This window comes from Rhinatrema bivittatum, chromosome 2 (genome assembly GCF_901001135.1).
Source record: "Rhinatrema bivittatum chromosome 2, aRhiBiv1.1, whole genome shotgun sequence".
Classification (NCBI taxonomy): domain Eukaryota; kingdom Metazoa; phylum Chordata; class Amphibia; order Gymnophiona; family Rhinatrematidae; genus Rhinatrema; species Rhinatrema bivittatum.
The window spans coordinates 328,284,809-328,305,692 of record NC_042616.1 but is presented as its reverse complement, the minus strand read 5'-3'; the positions used below and the strand labels follow the sequence as shown (position 1 = coordinate 328,305,692).

General features: G+C 44.0%; 1 protein-coding gene across 2 annotated transcripts in view; it reads left to right on the top strand.

Moving 5' to 3' along the window:
- The window catches only part of BMPER (BMP binding endothelial regulator), a 642,704-nt gene that overhangs the window by 334,281 nt on the left and 287,539 nt on the right, over window positions 1–20,884 (top strand). For both annotated transcript variants that reach the window (XM_029589775.1, XM_029589773.1), the window contains exons 8-11: window positions 604–713; window positions 14,191–14,331; window positions 14,811–14,915; window positions 19,545–19,590. In XM_029589775.1, the coding sequence (XP_029445635.1) occupies window positions 604–713; window positions 14,191–14,331; window positions 14,811–14,915; window positions 19,545–19,590 (402 nt within the window). The remainder of the gene's footprint in view (window positions 1–603; window positions 714–14,190; window positions 14,332–14,810; window positions 14,916–19,544; window positions 19,591–20,884) is intronic.

Below are 20,884 nucleotides of genomic sequence, written 5' to 3'. Positions count from 1 at the left end.
AAGAGGGGCTCTTGGTTACCTTTATGGTTCAGATTTGCTGGGGATTTTCATGACAATATGCAGCTGACTCTTCTGCCACTGAAAAGATATACCACTGTCTTTCTGCGTGGAGGAGTAGCCTAGTGGTTAGAGCAGTGGGCTACAAACTAGGAGACCAGCGTTCAAGTCCCACTGTAACTCCTTGTGACCTTCGGCAAGTCACTTTACCCTCCATAGCCTCAGATACAAACTTAGGGGCGGATTTAATATAATAATATTATATAATATAATGTTACATTTCATTACAAATCAGTCAAAGGGGTTACAATTAAAGATTCCATTCACTTTTTTTTTTCACAGTTTTGCATTTAATTACAGTACTATTACCCTACGATCTTATTGCAGTAGGCTAAAATAGCGGGACCTTTTTTCCTCACCATTAAAGGGATATTAAGCAAGGGGCAGGAAAAAGCATGACTCGTTGTATCTCTAGATGTTACTATGTGGGACTTGCTTGTTCCTGCTCATTTTCACCTGGCTGCATTTACGGTTGATGGCATGGCAGTATTTCACCAGGGTTGTGCTCTAAATCTTCTTGCTTTCTTGCTGTTGGTTTGTCTGCAGGCCAGAGGAAAGTGTTTGACCTCCCTTTTGGAAGCTGCCTCTTCCGCAGTGAAGTTTACGACAACCAGTCCACCTTTGCGTATGATGGCTGCACGACATGCACCTGTATGGTAAGTCACTTATTACCTATTATCCTTGTAATACAGGCAGGGACCTTTGTTTATTATAACCAACAAAAACAGGAGAAAATCATGAGGGGGTGGGGGGGGGGAAGCAGTTCTGAATATCTGCCCAGGGTCAGCAGCTGCCCCTTAGCCGGATAACTTCTTTTTGTATAATCATTTTCTTTTGTTTGGTTATAATAATAAACACTGATAAATTCTCATGGAAAAGAAAGTAAAAGCTGAAAACAAAATGTCCCTAATTAATAGGAAAGATGCACAGGCAAGAACAAGGCTATTAGGCTAGTCAGCTTTAAAAGGAATGGACATCTGCCAATGAAAAATAAATATAGGACTCAGGGTTAGATTTAAACCTGGGGCAAAATTCCTGCCACAAGAAAAAAATTGGCAGAATTGCAAGCAAATGCAGAGTAATTTGTGTTTCGCTTGGCAGGAAATTTAAACCCTGAGCCAAATAGAATCCTACAGTAAAAGACAAATGTACAAAGCTCAATGTGGAGGCGAAGAAGCAGGAGGCATTTTTTTCCCACACACATTAAGAATGTGACATTTTTGTTGGCGGTTTGCAGTCTTTTTTTGAGAATGCTTGGTTAGGGTCTGCGAAACACAACATCCTGCAGGGATATTTCTTCTTTTGCTCATGGTGCGCTCTTACAGGCAGCTGGGTGTGTGGATAGCTGGAATGATTATTTTATTTCTGCGGTAGTGTAAGAAAATCAAAGCAGCAGTAGGAAACATCATTCAATTGCACTTGGTTAAAACAAAACAAAATAGTTACGACCTCCCTCTTCCTTCTGATTTTTATTTCATTCTAAAGTAGTGCTGTAATGTTTCTAAAAACTGCCTCTGCCGCGTTGAATGTATGTAGCTAAAGATGCTGCTGTTTGGATCCCTCTTGCATTGCTATGCATGTGTTCATTCTGCATTAATGTATATATACACATGCGTACATTAATGCAGAATGAACAGCAGAAGGGGGGACTTCGAGAAAGAGAGGATTATGCCCTTCCATAGGTCTCAACCTCTATAGAATCTAGCTAAGGAAAGTTAAGATGACACTTTTCTCCTTCATCATCATTGTGAAAAGGAAAAGGAGAATCCAGCTTCATAATGTTTCCTTTTGGAGGTGTGTGCAAATGGAAGAACAGAGCGTTTCTTTCTGTATCGGCCTGAAAGAAACCATTCTCATCTGAACTAAATTGTCCATTTGTAACAAACCAGTAACTCTTAAATCTTTTATACTTGAGATCGCTGGACCACCAGGGCTTTTAGTAAGTCTTGGGGAGGGATCGGGATGGTGGGGGGGGGGGGGGGTTTTGGGGTTGTAATACAGAAAATGTGAAGGGTTGGGGTGTTTTTCTTTTTAAATAAATATGCCCCTTCCCCCCCCCCCGCACTAACCCGAAAAAATGAATTTCCCCCGAAGTTCGGGGAAAATCCATTTCATGGTTCAGGTCCCCCGAACCACTAAGAATTAGGTAATTTTATCAAAATTGCCTAATTCGTGATAAACAAATGCACATCCGTAGTTAAAAGGTGAGGTAAAAGAGGCTATTTTAGCCAAAAGATCTTCATTCAAAAATTGGAAAATTCATTAGAAGAAGACAGGATAAAGCATAAACATTGGGAAGCATAAACATTGGGAAGTTAAATGTAAGAAATTGATAAGACAGGCTAAGAGAAAATTTGAAAAGAAATTGGCCATAGAGACAAAAACTCACAATAAAAACTTTTAAAAATATGTCCAAAGCAGAAAGCCTGCAAAGGAGTCGGTTTGACCGTTGGATGGTCAAGGGACACTTAGAGAAGATAAGGACATCACAGAAAGATTAAACAATATCTTTACTTCAGTGTTTACTGAAGAAAATATTGGAGAGATACCCGTTGCAGAGAAGGTTTTCATGGGTGATGATTCAGATCACCTGAACCAAATCATGGTGAACCTGGAAGATATGTTAGGCCTGATTGACAAATTGAAGAGTAGTAAATCACCTGGACCAGATAGTATACACCCCAGGGTTCTGAAAGAACTAAAAAAATGAAATTTCAGACCTATTAGTAAAAATTTGTAACCTATCATTAATATCATCCGATGTACCCGAAGACTGGAAGATGGCTAATGTAACCCCTATTTTTAAAAAGGGATCCAGGGGTGATCCTGGAAACTATAGACTGGTGAGCCTGACTTCAGTGCCAGGAAAAATCATGGAAACTGTTATAAAGAATAAAATCACCAAACATTTAGATAGACATGGTTTGATGGGACACAGCCAGCATGGATTTACCCAAGGGAAGTCTTGCCTCACATATCTCCTACATTTTTTTGAAGGGGTGAGTAAACATGTGGACAAATGTGAACCAGTAGATGTGGTATATTTGGATTTTCAGTAGGTGTTCGACTGAGAGGCTGCTAAGAAAACTAAAAAGTCATGGGATAGGAGGTGATGTCCTTTTGTGGATTGCTAGTTGGTTAAAAGACAGGAAACAAAAGGTAGGATTAAATGGTCAGTTTTCACAGGGGAAAAATGTAAACAGTGGAGTCCCTCAGGGACTGGTGCTTTTTAATGATATAAATGATCTGGAAAAGGGTACAACGATTGAGTTGATCGAATTTGCGGATGATACAAAATTATACAGAGTAGTTAAATCTCAAACGGATTATGATGAATTGCAGAAGAACCTTGTGAGACTGGAAGATTGGGCTTCCAAATGGCAGATGAAATTTAATGTGGAGAAGTGCAAAGTGATGTATATAGGGAAAAATAACCCTTGCTGCAGTTACACAATGTTAGGTTCTATCTTACAAGTTACCACCCAGGAAAGAGATCTGGGCGTCATAGTGGATAATACATTGAAACTGTCAGCCCAGTGTTCTATGGCAATCAAAAAAGCAAACAGAATGTTAGGAATTATTAAGAAGGGAATGGAAAATAAAACGGAGGATGTCATAATGCCTCTGTATCGCTCCATGGTGAGACTACAGCTTGAATACTGTGTGCAGTTGTGGTCACCGCATTTCAAAAAGGATATAGCTACACTGGAGAAAGTGCAGAGAAGGGTGACCAAAATGATAAGGGGCATGGAATGGCCGCCTAAATAAATCAATTTGAAAAAACCCCCCACCCTCCTGCCCCCCACCAAGACTTAGCAAAACTCCCTGGTGGTCCAGCAGGGGGGTCCGGGAGCCATCCCCTGCACTCTCACACCCTCAGTGCTGGTTTCATCATGGCACCGATAGCCTTTGACCTACTATGTCACAGGGGCTACTGGTGCCATTGGTCAGCCCCTGCCACATGGCCATTGGCGCCATCTTGTGCTCCTACTATGTGACAGGGGCTGACCAATGGCACCGGTAGCCCCTGTGACATAGTATGGGCAAAGGCTATCGGCGCCATTTTGATTACTGGCAGCCGATGGCCCGAGGGCAGGAGATCGCTCCGGGACCCCCGTTGGACCCCCCAGGGACTTTTGGCCAGCTTGGGGGGGCCTCCTGACCCCCACAAGACTTGCCAAAAGTCCAGCGGGGGTCCGGGAGTGACCTCTTGCACTCCGGCCGTTGGATGCCAGTATTCAAAATGGCACCGATCGCCTTTGCCCTCACTATGTCACAGGGATCAACAGTTGGCCCCTGTGACATAGTGAGGGCAAAGGCAATCGACTGCCAGTAATCAAAATGGCGCCGATAGCCTTTGGCCATACTATGTCACAGGGGCTACCGGTGCCATTGGTCAGCCCCTGTCACATGGTAGGAGCACAAGATGGCGCCGATGGCCATGTGACAGGGGCTGACCAATGGCACCGGTAGCCCCTGTGACATAGTAGGTCAAAGGCTATCGGCGCCATGATGAAACCGGAACCGAGGGTGTGAGAGTGTAGGGGATGGCTCCCGGACCCCCCGCTGGACCACCAGGGAGTTTTGGTAAGTCTTGGGGGGGTCAGGAGGGTGGGGGGGTTGTAGTTAATTTTAATTTTAGCTGGGACACGAATAGAAATCGCCGTATTAACGCATCAGGGCGCCATACGGCCGAATGCAACGTATCTGCTCCCCGACGAATCCGAATCCCGAATGCAACATATGGCGTCCCTCTGCACATCCCTAATGTCACCCCTTCCTTGCACTGACTCCAATTGGCTAGCCGATGCCCAATACCTCCCTCCCTTTCCCCTTTAGATGCCCTCATCCCCCTACTGGGACCACCATTCCTAGCCCAGCCAAAACTAATAGAATGGGGTGGGGAGGGGGAGGGCATATCCTATGGAAGAAAGATAGAAAGCTCCCAGTCAGCAAGGTGGGGGGGGGGGGGGGGGGTTGCTCAATCATATTGTAAGCACTCCTGCTGATCCAGAGTCTTTCTTTATATTTCACATTTTCCTGTAAGAAAAGGTATGCACATTTAAGTATTGTCATATGCCTCTGTTGTCGTTTCTGTGGATTCTTTTAATAAGGATCAGCCCAGCCTAGCCTCCCCCCCCCCCCCCCCCAAGTTTACTGAGCTTATTGATGGGGAAAGTGGTTGAATTAAGGGAAAGGATTGTTCTAAAACATTAATACCGATACTTCTTGTCATGGGTGCCAAATATGAGTTTGCTATGGTAAGGGGGAAAAAATGCATCTCAGTCCTGCATGAAACCCTCTTCAGGCTGAGATTTTATTGTCTGGAACAGGCTTTGGCTCCCAGTGCATTGTTTATCAGAATAATAAATACCACATGTAGTAAAAATAGCTGCAGCATTGGTATAGGGCATACGTCTTGCTGTAGCGCCAAGTATTTCATGTCTCAAGTAAGAGATCCTCGAGGCTGAAGTGTAAACTTTCCTGTAACATCAACTTAATTCCTACTGTTGCCATCCAAATAATTTTTTTTTGAAATGCATGCTGGTACAGCTTCATAGATAATCCATTGTTTTATTTTGGTTTTCTTTCTATGCACGTGCTTTTTATTCTGCTTTCTATTACCTTGCTATTTTTGTTGCCTCCTGCGCATTTAAGCCTGTCTAGGTTATTTTTTTTTCTCTAGTTTTATAGGAAGCATATGCAGTTGTAGTTATGAGAAATTTGGACCAATGTTTTCATTGTTTCCTGTGCTTGAGTTAGCCTTTGTCTTCTCCTGCTAACACTGCGCAAAGTAAACCTTGGTTCTGAGCATAAGCTTGTGTGTCCGTGCTGGCCCCTGTTACTCTCGGGGTCCCTAATGGCCAGATTTAAGTTTCAGGAGGTGACATTGCTGGTTAGTTTGCACAATTTTGAAATAGTCAATTTGCTGCGATTTCTGGAAGGGAAAAAAATATTCCCCAGACAAAACCATTGCAAGCAAAATATTCTATGAAATTGCTGTGGGATTTATGCCTATTTCTTGATTTCAGTAATTTTGGAATATAAATATGCCCCTCCCCCACCCCCGGTCCAGACTATGAATTACCCCTATGCTTGGGGTGGGGAGTACCACATGAGAAATTATATTTACTAAATGATTTATCTTCAGGTTCATAGCCTGAGTGGGAGATGAGACAAGGTCCTGGTCTCCCGATATCACAATTCTGTGCCGTCCCCAAACAACCTCTCACTTGTGGCAGCACAGGACAGATAAAATCATCACACCAGAAAAGAACCGTAATTAATCTTTTTACCAGTATTATGTAAGTAGACAGTAACTCCAACCAGAACATTAAATAGGAAAAGTACAGTAGTGAAGAATAATATGAACTTGCATTTTTCTCATTTTAAATCAAGCAATGCAAAAACAACACTGATATTGCCTGTTTGCCAGGGCAACCAACTTACTCATGTGGATAGTCAGAAAAATATAAGGAATGCTAATAGAGAAAGGTTGGGGGGGGAAACAGTGAAGTACACAACTTTCAAAAATTGTCTTTACCTTTGAGTACTCTCTTTCCTGGGAAACTTCCTCAAATGGTTTACTTGGTACTAAACAGAAAGTGGGCCTGGTTCCACTCTCTTACAAAAAGACCACGGTCCATTAGCTTCTCTTTCCCTGTCCTAATTTGTGTGGCTGTGGCAAGAAAGGCTGAGAAAGATAAAATGAGGTATTGAATTTGTAACAAAAGCAAAGAAATAAACCTTCTCCCTCCTTTGCTAAGATACTCTCTGTGCAAAGTTTAGATTACTGAACTCAGTCTCTCAGGAGGGTGATCCAGCCATGTGCTCCTGGGCCTGGATAGGAATTCTCTCAGTCTCTTTGTCTCTCAGTACCCGGCTTCTCTGTCCCTTGTTGAAATTTTACATGTAATTCGGCTATGAAGCAAGAAGAGATGTCTGTTTCTCTTTTTCCTCAGAGTACAGGCTTCTGTCTCTTCCTCTTGATAATTCGCTCTTAAAGAGAACTGATTGCAGAGCTTCCAGATGCACTCCTCTCTTCCTGACTCCTGGCTCCAACTCCTGGCCATCCCTGCCCCTCACAGACAGACAGAGCCATCCAATTTGTGCCTTTTCTTCTTTAAATGGTCTCCCAGCATTCCTTTGGCTTCCTCCTCTGCCAGCTATGTAGTGCTGTCCTCTGGGCAGGCTAAACAGTACAGCCCTTTTCTAAACTTGTTAACACTGTGAGTGCTGGATGCTGGTTCTGACAGAACATGTGTCCTTCACAGAAGAGCACAAAGGGGGTTTTGACATATTTTTATATTCTTTCACCTTGGCTGCAATAGCTTGTAGTCTCTGCAGGTTTGAAAACCCTGTTTTGACAGGCCCAAAACACATCACTCAGATCTAGACACAGCTTGGTCCACATTGTAAGGCTTCAACACATGATAAGCTTGTGGGGGCAGGAACCTGCTGTATGTTAGCTTGCTACATTCCCCACTCACTTAACTGCAGAGTATGTCCTCATGTCTCTGATAAGGAAAAGGGTTAAACATCCTTTGTCTAATACAATTCAATCACTAACTAATAAAACAGCAACATTAACAGCATTCACTTTCTCAAATCAGTTCAAACTTAGAGTTCTTTTCATACTTGCCATTATCCCCCAGGAGGCTGTTGGTTGAGTGAGCTTCTGTACTGGCTTAATCACCCTTTTTCCTAATGGTTCTTAACCTCCCCCACCATTTTCCAACTGTGGATCATCCTCTCTACCATTACTATAGCAAGGGGCTTCAAGTACTACCTGGGGTGGCCCACTGGTTTCTGAATTTTCATGTGTTTTTGCACTGCCTGAAAGGCTTCTCTCCCCACTGATTAGCTCAGACAGGGGTTCAGGTTCACCCGACTCATCAGGGGTGGCCCTAACAAATTCAGACATAGGAAGCAATGAGGTAAAAAGAGAAGAAGCTTGAATTAGTGCAAGATTTTGTCTGAGGGCATAGTGCCCCCAATGGTTTAACTGATGGTATTTGGGTGAAATGTCTCACCTACGCGATGGGATCAGAACTCTTCTTTCATGAGACTGCAGCAGAATCTGATTGAGAGCCCTCACTCTCTGATGGTTCTACTAATTGGTCTGGGGGAACCTTTTTGTTCACAGGTGTGCTACCATGTCTGGAACCTCAGTTGCCGGAGTGGCTGTGGCTAAGGTGTAAATGAGGGAGCAGTGTCAAGTAGGGATGTGCATTCATTTAGGATGAAACCCGAACAAATTTTTCCCGAAATGTTAGCGTGCATTAACCCAAAATTTGGGTCCCCCTGAATTTCAAAGGCCCAAACTGCAGGAAATATATTTCCTGCGGTGGGCCAAAAACGAAGCCCAAACCGAAAGGTTCAGGCTTTGCACATCCCTACTGTCAAGTGAGGGCAATTGCAGCATCTGCCCTAGGGGGAGCAGGTGAATCTGGTGTAATGTTCTTTCAGGGCCTTGACCACTTTCTGGCCATTACTCAGTAGACAGGTAGGTTTGGTAACTTGGAGAAAATGAGATATGTTTCTTTGTGCCACTGATTGATCAACTTAGGCTTTCATCAGTACCTAATACCCATCAATCAGTTCATGATTCTTAACTTTGGCATCATATCGGATTTTGTTACTGGCATTTCAGTTTCTTGCTGCTTCAGAGACTGCCTGGTAGGCCAAGTTCAATTGCTCCTTTAAGTCCTCAATATATTTGAGATGGCTTCTTGCAGAGTTGTCATTAGAGAACACTCCAAAGCATAAATCCTCTGGCAACTGAACCTTTCTACCAAATATGAAGTAGTAGAGAGAATATCCAGTAGCTTCATTCTTTGTACAATTATATACATGAACCAACCTGCTCACATGCTGGCTCCATTGAAGTTTCTACTAGGGATCTAGAGTATCCAGCATATTTAGCAGGGTTTGATTGAATCGCTCAGGCTGGGGATCACCTTGAGGGTATAATGGGTGGTATGTGATTTCTTGATATCACAAATCTGACACATTTCCTTAATCAAATGTCTCAAACTTGATCTGAGTAGATATGATTAGGAAGTCCATAATGGACAAAATATTTCTTCCATAGTACCTTGATCACAGTAACTACATGCTGATTTTTGTTGGGGAATGCCTCGGCATATCTAGTGAAGTGTTGAGTAACTACTGGGATGTTACCAGTATTGCAGGTGTCATTTTCTAAGCACAGGAAGTCAATGCAAACCAGATCAAGGGAGCCCTTGCTGGTGATATTAGTCAAGGGGGCAGTTCTAGTAGGGAGGGTCTTCCACATAATGGGCCAGATTTTCAAAGGGGTACGTGCGTAAGATACGCGCATACCCCCTGAAAAACCTGCCCGAAGTTCCCTCCTGCCCGCGCCGAGCCTATGTTGAGTAGGCTCGGCGGGGCGCGCAAGCCCCGGGACGCGCATAAGTCCCGGGGCTTTCCTGGGGGGGCGTGTCGCTGCGGCATGTCATTCGGGGGCGGGGCTGCTGGAGTGGTTCCAGCCCAGGGGCATTTCGGGGGCGTGGCCGAGGCCTGTGAAACGGCTCCCGGGCCTGGGAATCGCGTGCCGGTGGCAGCCCGGCGCGCGCAAGTTACGCCTGCCTTGGGCAGGCGTAACTTGTGCAACAAATGTAGGGGGGGTTAGGTAGGGCTGGGGGGATGGAATAGGTAGGGGAAGGGAGGGGAAGGTGCGGGGGGGGGGGGGGGGAAGGAAAGTTCCCTCCGAGGCCGCTCCGATTTCAGAGTGGCTTCGGAGGGAACGGAGGCAGGCTGTGTGGCTCGGCGCATGTAGGCTGCCAATTTTGCACAGCCTTGCACACGCCGATCCCGGATTTTAACAGATACGCGCGGCTACACGTTTATCTATTAAAATCCTGCATACTCTTGTTTGCGCCTGGTGCACGAACAAAAGTACGCATATGCGCAAATTTGTAAAATCTACCCCAATATATTTCCCACAGGTCTTTACATATGCTTCCACATCTGCTGACTGCAGGGGCCAATAGAATATGGCCCTTAATTCAGTAATACGATTTATCTCCATGTGTCCAGTATCATCATGCAAGATCCTCAGTACACACCTCTGGAACGTCTGAGGCAATATTAGCTGCTTCTTTACTTTAGATTCAGTGTCTTAAATGATTCAGTGTAGTAAGTCACTGGTCCTTACTATGCAATCCCATTTTCTCAGCCACAGGGGAACATCTGGGTGCTGTGACACCACAGATGGAGTTGGCCTGTGGTACTTCTTAGATTGCCAGACATCCCAAGGCCAGGGTCACATTTCTGAGCCTGTTGGAGATCAGCTTTCCGTAGGGAGGTTAACCCTTCCCCTTTCAGACTAGCAACTCTGATATAGGTAACTGGCAAGCAGTGACAGATTTGAGCAGCAAAACTATAGCTTCTACCTCATCTGGGGGTGACACAAGGCTTTTATGCTATCCTCTGGCTCCTGTATCCATTGGTCTGAGTCTTTCTTACTGTAGACCCTTCATGACAGAGCATCAGCATCAATATTGGTCTTACCAGGATGATATTTTAAGTCAAAGTCATTTGTGGCTAAAGTGGCCAAGCATCAGTGCCCTGTTGCATTGAGCTTAGCAGTGGGGAGTACATAGGTCAATGAATTATTGACTGTGTACACAGTGAACTTGGCATCATATAGGTAATCATAGAATTTATCCACTATAGCCCATTTTAATGGTAAGAATTCAAGCTGATGCACTGGGTACTTTTTCTCAGATTCAGTCAGCTTCCTACTAGCAAAAGCAATAGGCACATGCAATTGTAGTGCTCTTCATATAGTATTGTGCCCAACCCCTCCAGGCAAAGGTCAATGTGCAGGATTTACGGCAGATGGCTGTAAGCAAAAGCCAACATAGGGGCGTATGTTAGTCGATAAATGATTTCTTTGAAAGCCTCTTTGCAGTCTGTGGTCCTCCTGGCACCAAAAGGTTCAAGGAGTTTGAATACTTCACTCTTAAGCCAGGGGCCTTGGTCTTATCTTTTCTTTCTGGGGGATAACTTCTTGTGGAAAAATCTTTTTTTAATGCTTCAAAGCAGATTATATTCAGGTACTAGAGGTATTTCCCTATCCCCAGAGGACTTATAGTCTAAATTTGTACCTAAGGCAATGGAGAGTAAAGTGACTTGCCCAAGGTCACAAGGAATGAGAGCAGGACTCAACGCTGGTCTCCTGGTTCATAGCCCACTGCTCTAATCACTAGGCTACTCCTCCATTCTTCCTTGTGAGGTCTGCAGGGGTCTTATTATTATTGAGGAATAGTTCTAAATAAATCTGTAGTGACCACAAATCCTAAAAAGGATCTCAGGGCCTTCAAAATTGTAGGCCTCAATCACATAGCCACTGCTGCAATCTTGTCAGGGTCAGTAGCGATGCTCTTCTCCGACCCAATATGCCACACATATTTCACCTGAGGCAGGCAGAACTGACACTTGTCCAGGGGCAGTTTGAGCCCCCGAGCCTCCAACCGATCTATGGTCTTCATTAGCCTGGCCTCATGCACTTCTAATGTCTTTCGAGAGACAATGAGGTCATCTAGATTAGAGATGTGAATCGTGTCCTCGATCATCTTAACGATCGATTTCGGCTGGGAGGGGGAGGGAATCGTATTGTTGCCGTTTGGGTGTGTAAACTATTGTGAAAATCGTTAAAATCGTGAGCCGGCACACTAAAACCCCCTAAAACCCACCCCCGACCCTTTAAATTAAATCCCCCACCCTCCCGAACCCCCCCCCAAATGCTTTAAATTACCTGGGGATCCAGCGGTGGTCCGGAACGGCGGCGGTCCGGAACGGCCCCCTCAATTGAATCGTGTTGTCTTCAGCCGGCGCCATTTTGCAAAATGGCCGCCGCAAAATGGCGGCGGCCATAGACCAAAACGATTCGACGCAGGAGGTCGTTCCGGACCCCCGCTGGACTTTTGGCAAGTCTTGTGGGAGTCAGGAGGCCCCCCCAAGCTGGCCAAAAGTTCCTGGGGGTCCAGCGGGGTTCCGGGAGCGATTTCCTGCCGCGAATCGTTTTCCGTACGGAAAATGGCGCCGGCAGGAAATCGCTCCCGGAACCCCCGCGAACCCCCGCTGAACGACCTCCTGCAGTCGATCTCCTGCCGGCGCCATTTTCCGTACGGAAAACGATTCGCGGCAGGAAATCGCTCCCGGAACCCCGCTGGACCCCCAGGAACTTTTGGCCAGCTTGGGGGGGCCTCCTGACCCCCACAAGACTTGCCAAAAGTCCAGCGGGGGTAATTTAAAGCATTTGGGGGGGTTCGGGAGGGTGGGGGATTTAATTTAAAGGGTCGGGGGTGGGTTTTAGGGGGTTTTAGTGTGCCGGTTTTCCTGCCCTCCCCCTTCCCCCGATTTACGATTTTTTGACGATAAATCGGGGGTATTGGTATTGTATCGTGGCCCTAACGATTTTTGACGATTTAAAATATATCGGACGATATTTTAAATCGTCAAAAAACGATTCACATCCCTAATCTAGATTGTTCATTACTGGAGGGCTGCCATGCTCCAGGAGTTCAAGAGTATCATTACCTGCTTTTACAGGGAGTTCAAATTTTTATCTGAATGCTTTAAGCACGCAGAGATTTCAAAGAAAAATCATTACCTGTGTTCTCCACGCTCACAGAGAGTTCAGAGAAGGCCCTTCTTAATAATTAACAACTACTTTTTATCTTTAAAATAAATAATCTTTATTAGTAGTAAGCAAGAAAGTGAGAGTAAATACAACAGGTTTCTTGGGAGCAGCGTAATAGTCTTAATGGTGACATATTACCTAGCCTGCTCAGTTATTACAGGATACATCATTGTCTTATATACATGTCTACTAAAACTAATGATGTCACAATGCCTTTATCTTGGTACACTCCTTTCCCTACTCAGTAGCCAGGCCTTGAAGCATCAGCAAGTTTCTTACACAAGTTTCTACGCAACCTGCTTCTGCCTGTCTACGCAACCTGCTTCTGCCTGTCATCCAAGGACTGTTTTTCTTGCTCATAATGACAAATCACATTCTTTCACTTGTGCAAAGCTGTTTCATTAATTTCATCATTTAACTGTTTAAATCCAGAATATTATCAAGATGCACCAACACTTCCAGGAGATTCATGTCTCCCACAGTTTTTTCCATAAGTTGCTGGAACATGCTCCAAGCTTCTGTAACTCCTTGGGGCATCTGCTTGAACTGGTAGAAACCCAGGGGAAAGATGAAGACGTTTTTTTTCCTTATCATTTTCTTTCAAGAGGATCTGGTAATACCCACTTCTTAGATCTAACATAGAGAACCATTTGCTTCCTGTCAGACAATCTAATACATCATCTAACCTCGGCAGGATGTATTGGTCTGGAATAATTCTCAGGTTCAGTGTCTGGTAGTCTATACACATCTGATCTGCCCCATTCTTCTTCCTAACCCTCATTATGAGGAGGCATAGAGGCTTCTTGATTCTTGTATTATTCCAGCAGCCAACAGGTCCTGGAGATGCTTTTGACTGTCCTCAATGTTGCCTAGGGCTAGTCGCCATAACCTCTCATGGAAAGGATGAGTGTCGTGCAGGGGTATAGTTTGCTCTACCCCTTTGGCCAACCCCACATCCCACTCCTGGGTGGAAAACACATTGCCACGCTTGGATAGTTGCTGAATTAATCATTCTTTCCACTCGAGGGAGATTGGAGAGTGCTGGAAGTTAAACAGCGACGGGTCGATTAATGGGGTGGGGCAGTCCTTCAGGCTTCCAGCTTTACAATTTGCATCTTTGCCTCTGGGGGGAAGCTCTAGGTGGCAAGTAGCAGACATGGTAGCCCCAGGAGGTAACCTAACTGCCACGACCATCAGGATTCCTACTGCCAGATGCCTTGGACCTGTGGTTTTCCACAGAAATCAATGTTCTTGTTATTTTTTGGCTGACACTATACACTCTAAGTTAAATGACATGGCCATTTGTTTTCTCTCTCCTGCTTTCTCTTTAGATGTGAGTGATAATATTTGTTCGAGAGGTAAAGAGGATATGGGGTGGGTGTGGAAGTAGTGAATGCTTCTAAAAATGATGCCAAGCCAATGGAATGCACAATTTAATGCCCTTTTGCCCATTCACACAGGACTCCACGGTGGTTTGCAAGAAGAGATGTTCACTGCCTGGAACCTGCATTAAGAGCAGAGAGCCCTGTTGCGATGAATGTGTCTCGTACCTGCCCAAAGAGGAAGTCAAAGTATGCAAATATGGCAACAAAATCTTCAGAGTAAGTCTATTTCAAGCTTACAGCACAGTAAGGTGGAAAGCACAGAGTTGAGAGTTGGTGATAGGATAGGGTAAATCTATGTCATTTAAGGCTTGAATAAAATGTTTGTATTGGAATCAGATTATTTTGAATCTGTTTGGATGAAAATATTGAAAGATTTTTACATCTATATGATGACTCACACCAAATATTCATGGAAATTTGAATAGATTTCTGAAAAACATGTCAGATTCCAAGCAGAACCCACTTGAAAACAAAGTATTTGTCTTAATTTGGCTTTTCTGATTAACAATTTAAATTATTATTGTTATTATCAGCTGGGTTGAAGCAGGGTGTATCTGAGTAATTCTGAGACAGATGTTCATAGATCTGAGTCTGGATTTGAAGAGGTCAAAGACTATTTTGCTATCACATTTCAGAAGGAGTAAGCTTCCACATACAGCTCCAGCTGATGATTGCTTTATCATCTTGTGTCACAGGATGGAGATATGTGGTCCTCTGTTAACTGCACTATCTGTGCTTGTGTGAAAGGCAAGACAGAGTGTCGCAAGAAGCAGTGTATTCCCATCAACAGCTGCCCTCCTGTGAGTACTTCTCTGGACTTGTAATGGAAACCAAGTGATGCCCTTTGAACTTATATTTTCCCTCTCTCTTTGTAGGTTTGACTATTTTCTTTCAATGCATTTAGAGGGCAACATTCGAACTGTGTACAAAAGTGTAAAGTTTGCAAGTGCCTCAAAGGGAACAAGTTCTCTTTGAAAATGGAGTCAGAAAAAAGGATTCACACAGACCTGTATTCAGGGGCAGTGGAATTCCTTTATGGTTGGGGGATGGGGTGGGGGGCAGCTAATCTCTGCCCCTACTCCACTCTTAATCAGAGATCAAGAAAGTAAGGCCTAATGATACAGAAACTGTCCTAATTCTTTGTGCACCCCTCACCTGAATAAAAAGAAACATAGAAACATGATGGCAGAAAAAGGTCTACTTAGTCTGCCCACCACATAACTACTCAGCTATACAGTCCCAATAGACCAGCAAAGAAACCCTGTGCATGTCCCATGCTTTCCTGAATTCAGATATTGTGCTCTTCTCCACCACCCCCACTTGAAGGCTGTTCTATGCATCCATCACCCTCTCTGTAAAGAAACACTTCCTTAGATAACTTCTCAGTCTACCACCTTTCACCCTCATCCCATGATTCCTTGTTGCAGAGTCTCCTTTCTACCGAAAGAGGCTCACCTCCTATACATTAATACCTTGGAAGTACTTAAATCTCCGACATATCTCCCCACCTTGCCTTTTCTCTCTACAGTATATATGTGTGCTAATAACCTCTAAGCTCACTTTGATATGATGCCTGTATATATTACACCGTGCAAACTTCAGAAAGAAGCTCTCTGGCACAATTCATGTATTTTGAAGATCAAGAGCAGCAAATTTGAGAGACTGAGATGATACCCAACTTACCCTGGCTTATGAGTGAAGTTCATTCTTGTCATGGTGTGGGCAAGACAAACACAGTGTAAACCTTGTAAATATATACTCTGTGTCCATCGACCCCCGCCACACCCACCCCAGTCCAATAATGGATGCAGAGCCAAACTACCATCAGAGACCCTTCCACTTGAACAATCTCGCTGAAATTTGACACCTGTATTAATGTCTCAGCAAGGTACTCTGTTAACCAATTTCAGCGATGTCCATCAAGTAGAACAGCCCTACAAATATTTCAACATGCTCTAGAACATCAAAACACTTACTATTGGGAGGTGCAGACTGGAAAGCAGAACAAGATGAACAGCTACAGATCCTTACATAGAAAACGCACACTAGCAGAATACCTCACCTGGTCACCCATGCAAAATGACCGTCACCAAATACAAAATAAGTGAGCACAAATTATAAACAAAAACATGCAGGCGCAAACTGAAATGGTAACCACAAGAAGCCAAACTCTGCTTGCAGCAGAGTACTAGAGCGCCAGAAAGAGAAATACATTTTCTCCTATACTAAGCCAGGTCCCAGTCATTGTTCTTGTGGGGAGCGGAGATTGTTATGATACCTAACACCTCCCACAAGAATGCTGCTGGGGACTCAGCAGCCCCAACCTAATACTGCCCCTCCCCCAACAAGAAAAACAATGTAGACTCAGAAGGCCCAACCTAATACCAATCTACTCCCCCCCCTCCCCCAACCAAAGAAAACAAAAAAGTTTCAGTGGCTGCAACATAATACTCCAAATAAAATCGATGAGTTTTCTGTTCTCTCCCCTCAACCCCCCCCTCGCTCCCAGTTACCTGCCTTCTCTCCCCTGCCACCAGTCCCTTCTTCTTGCTCTCTTCCCCATTCCCAGATTCCTCCTTTCCACCCTTTAGCTCCCCGCTGCTCTCCCCCATCCCTCTCTTCTCCCTTCAGCCCCCTTCTCTCTCCCTCTATCCCACACCTTCTTGCTCGCTTCCTCTGGACCTGTTCTCTCCACTCAGCCCCCTTCTTCTCTCCCCATCCCACCCTTGTTCTCTTATCCTTCTCCAGATCCCCATCCTCTCTCCCTAGCCCCCTGTTTTCACTGCATCAGCCAGCCCCCCTCCTCCTCCCTTCCCTTAACCCCTCCCTTTCCTTTCTTCCCCTGCCCCCAGCCTCCCTCTTCTCTCTGCCCTGGTTCCAACTTTCCTCTTTCTCTGTCATCCTCTTGCTCCTCGCTGTACCTCGTCCTGCCCCCATCCTCTGCTCGTCATCCAGTTCACCTCTGTGTCTCCAGTCTGGAGCAGGCGGGGGACGATGGAGGAGCCACAGCCACTAAGCAGTACTGGCAATGGCAGGAGATGTGACTCCTAGCGTCTTGTGGAAACGCTATTACTGGTTGCGGCAGCACTCGGCAGGTCAGGTGGCAGAGGCAGCAGCAGCAGTGGCAGCGTTGAGTAGGTTGGGCCGGTGAGAGCAGCTGCGGTGTTCGGCAGGCCCTGTATGTGGTGATGCCCCCCCACCTTCTGAGCAGTTTGCCTGCGGCAGAAATTACGAATCTTCTGCTGTGAACAAGCTGCCCAAATGGGGGAGGTTTTCAGGGAGGTGGAGGGTTTGGGTTTATCTCTCGGCAGCTTTCAGTGTCTCCTGTCATGTTCCTAAATGCAGCGAACACTTAAAAACAAACTTTCAGCTTTGAGTGGGATCCATGGCTTTCTGCCTTCTGCACTGAATATTCAGGGAGGCAGGAGGGGGTTGGGGGACGAATCGCCTTCTAAAGTTAGTGGGGCCATGGCACCTGTGGACTGCCCCATTCTGTCGCCAATGCTTGCACCTGCCTTTTCCTGCCCAGTTGTGTGCACACAAAGGTGCGGAGGTGCTAATCCCTTCCTGGCTCAGCCCTCAGGAGCTCTACCGCTGCTTGCACACAAAAGTCCCCATGAAGTGGCACTATGTCCATTCTTTTACAGACAGGAGGCTAGGCAGTTCTCAAAGACCCCATTTCCTTGTGTAAAACACTGATTTATGTGCTGAAATGGCTTTGAAAATTGTCCTCGCCATCTCTGTTTCCCAGACTCTTTTGTCTAAATTTGATTTCATCTTTCTTTAATATTTTGGAAGGCTCTCAGCCTTCTTACTCATTTCCAAAGTCATTTTCTCTGCTTCCCGCAGTCTTTCTTTCTGGCTCTTACACAGACTAGCACTTACTTCCTTCTACCCCCTGACTCTCTGCACCTTCACCTTACTTCCCCTGAGCCTTCCTACTCTCTCTGACTCTTTCCATTAAAACCCTTACTGTCTCTTTCTGTGCTGTCCTTTAGTCATTTCTTTTCTTGTCTTTCATTTCAGCACCCCTCGCTTTTCTCACATTTCTTTCTTCCCTACCCCCTCCCGATTCTTTCTGTTTTTCTCTAAGTGCATAATTGTGTTCTGAGGTCACTCAACAAGAAATTCCACAGAGGAGCATCTTTTTCTGGTCTTTATTGATATTGGTGATTATATACTGTGTTATCAACCTGACACCCCTTGTGGAACATGACATCCTCCTATGTGATCTAGGTACTGAAATCTCAAAGGACTATGTTCTTAGAATATGAGCCCTTTGAAAGCAGTTCAGCTCCACAAATAAGTTTTGAATCTCTGATGTGAGTGAATTGTACATTTTTCTGGCACATGTTTTCCCCTGCTTATTATACTCAGATATTTAATTCCATGTACATCTGCACTTTATTAGAACTAAAAAGTTGCTGTTTTTATTCCAAGTGCCTAAATAAGGCACACAAAATAACAGCTGTTGTTGTTGTACGACCAAACACAAACATAATTATTCTTGCCTTGAAAACCTTCAGACACCAAACCTCAAAAAAAAAAACAAAAAACCCTCAAATGTGGCCTGATCAAAAATATTTATCAAGAGAAATGGAATCTTTTTATTTTTCTTACTTCTGGTAAGAAGGACTGGGAGGAAATCTTGCAATTGACCAATATCCCCTTCAGGTTTCTTTCCTGGGATACCAACTAGATTTTTGTGTGCGAGCATCTTTCACCCACATGTGCACAAGTTTGTGCACCAAGTCATTGCTCACCTTATCTGAACCAATCAACCAGAAAAATTGAAGTAATAATATTAATTAGCACTGACAGTATCCAGATTGATCTTGCCATATCAAAGAAATTGGTTATTACCAAGAAAAAAGCAGAGATACTGCATGGTCTCAGTAACACAGGTATGCAAAAATACACCAATGGGCCTTATTTATAAGGGACAGAGCTGCTGATTTACCCCTGCAGCATAAGTGAGCTACAAAGATCTTCTGTGCTGTAAGGATGAAACAAGGTCATGTACCTGTGTAGGGGCTCAAATGATTGGCAGACTAGGCCGAAAATTCTAACCTCAATTGAACTTATGGCCTTCTGTTGGTGGTTGTGATTGTTGATTTTTTTTAAATAGATATAGTATGCATCAATATAATATTTAGGAACTGAAAGCATACCGCATTAGAACTGGGCAATTCTTTCCAGTGGCAGCTGTAAAAACAAAACTTCACCAAATGTGATTCGTTCTTATAAGTTGAACAATGCCCATACACACAAGTATCTACCCTCTTGCAAGTATGAATTTTGTTATAAACACATTATTTTGCCTTTTCCTAAGTAGATAGACTTACTACTGTGAAGTCCATGTTACTTTGGCTCATCATACATGTGACAGATATGGGCTTTATGAAAATATTGCTTTTTTCCCCTATTAGGGTAAAATCCTGAACAGAAAAGGGTGCTGTCCTATTTGCACTGAAAGTGAGTACATTCTTTCTATTTAATTTCTGTATACTGTAGTCTATATTATCTATAACAATCATTCTTTGCTGCGTCATCCTCTAGTAATCAGGAGCTGGGGCACTGAAGAATAAGAACGTTATGCTCCTGATTTGGTAGAAAATCCACAAATGTTTGACATTGGGAAAAGCTTGAGAGTCAGTTCAGATCAACAGTTTTAGTACCCTTTCTAAATTTACATTGAAGCTATACTGGAAATAACACACACATTTATTTTCACTTCAGTCATTTTGGAATTTTTTTCACTTAAACATAAATCAACAGTATTTTATATGCATTTCATTGGTCCTGATTTATTAATCGTTATTCCCATAGAGTCATAATGAGAGAAAAGTCCCATTATTTGATAACTGTACAGGGACTTGTATCAGAGAAAATGAAATTGTACCTATATTCCACCACTTCCACTGGGAGGCTGTTCTATAGGGAATAACTTTTTTTCTTCTCTTTCCTCCCCATTCATACTGCCACTGCTGCTGGGTAAACTGTCACTACCATGGCTTTAATTTTAGAAAACTTCTTTGTTGAAGGTCTGGGATGGCCAAGATAATTGGATCCCATGATGGTATCAAAGAATTTAATTCATTGTTTAGCCGCTTTTTCTGAACCAGTACCTAGAACTTTTTTCCTGGTGGTAGCTCCTAATATGGAATCTAACAATGTGCAACTACAGCATGGGTTATTTTTCCCAACATGCATCACCTTGCACTTGCCCACATTAAATTTCATCTGCCGTTTGGATGCCCAATTTTCCAGCCTCACAAGGTCCTCCAGCAATTTATCATAATCTGCTTGTGATTTAACTACTCTGAATAATTTTGACCCATCTGCAAATTTGATTAACTCACTTATCATATTCCTTGCCAGATCATTCATAAATATATTGAAAAGCACCAGTCCAAGTACAGATCCCTGATGCACTCCACTGTTTACCCTTTTCCACTGAGTAAATTGACCATTTAATTCTATTCTTTGTTTCCTGTCTTTTAGCCAGTTTGTAATCCATGAAAGGCGATCGCCTCCTATCTCATGACTTTTTAGTTTTCTTAGAAGCTTCTCATGAGGGACTTTGTCAAACACCTTCTAAAAAACCAAATATACTACATCTACCTGTTCATTTTTATCCATATGTTTATTAACCCCTTCAAAAAATGAAGCAGATTTGTGAGGTAAGACTTTCCTTGGGTAAATCCATGCTATGTTCCATTAAACGTTGTCTTTCTATATGCTCTCCAATTTTGATCTTTAGAATAGT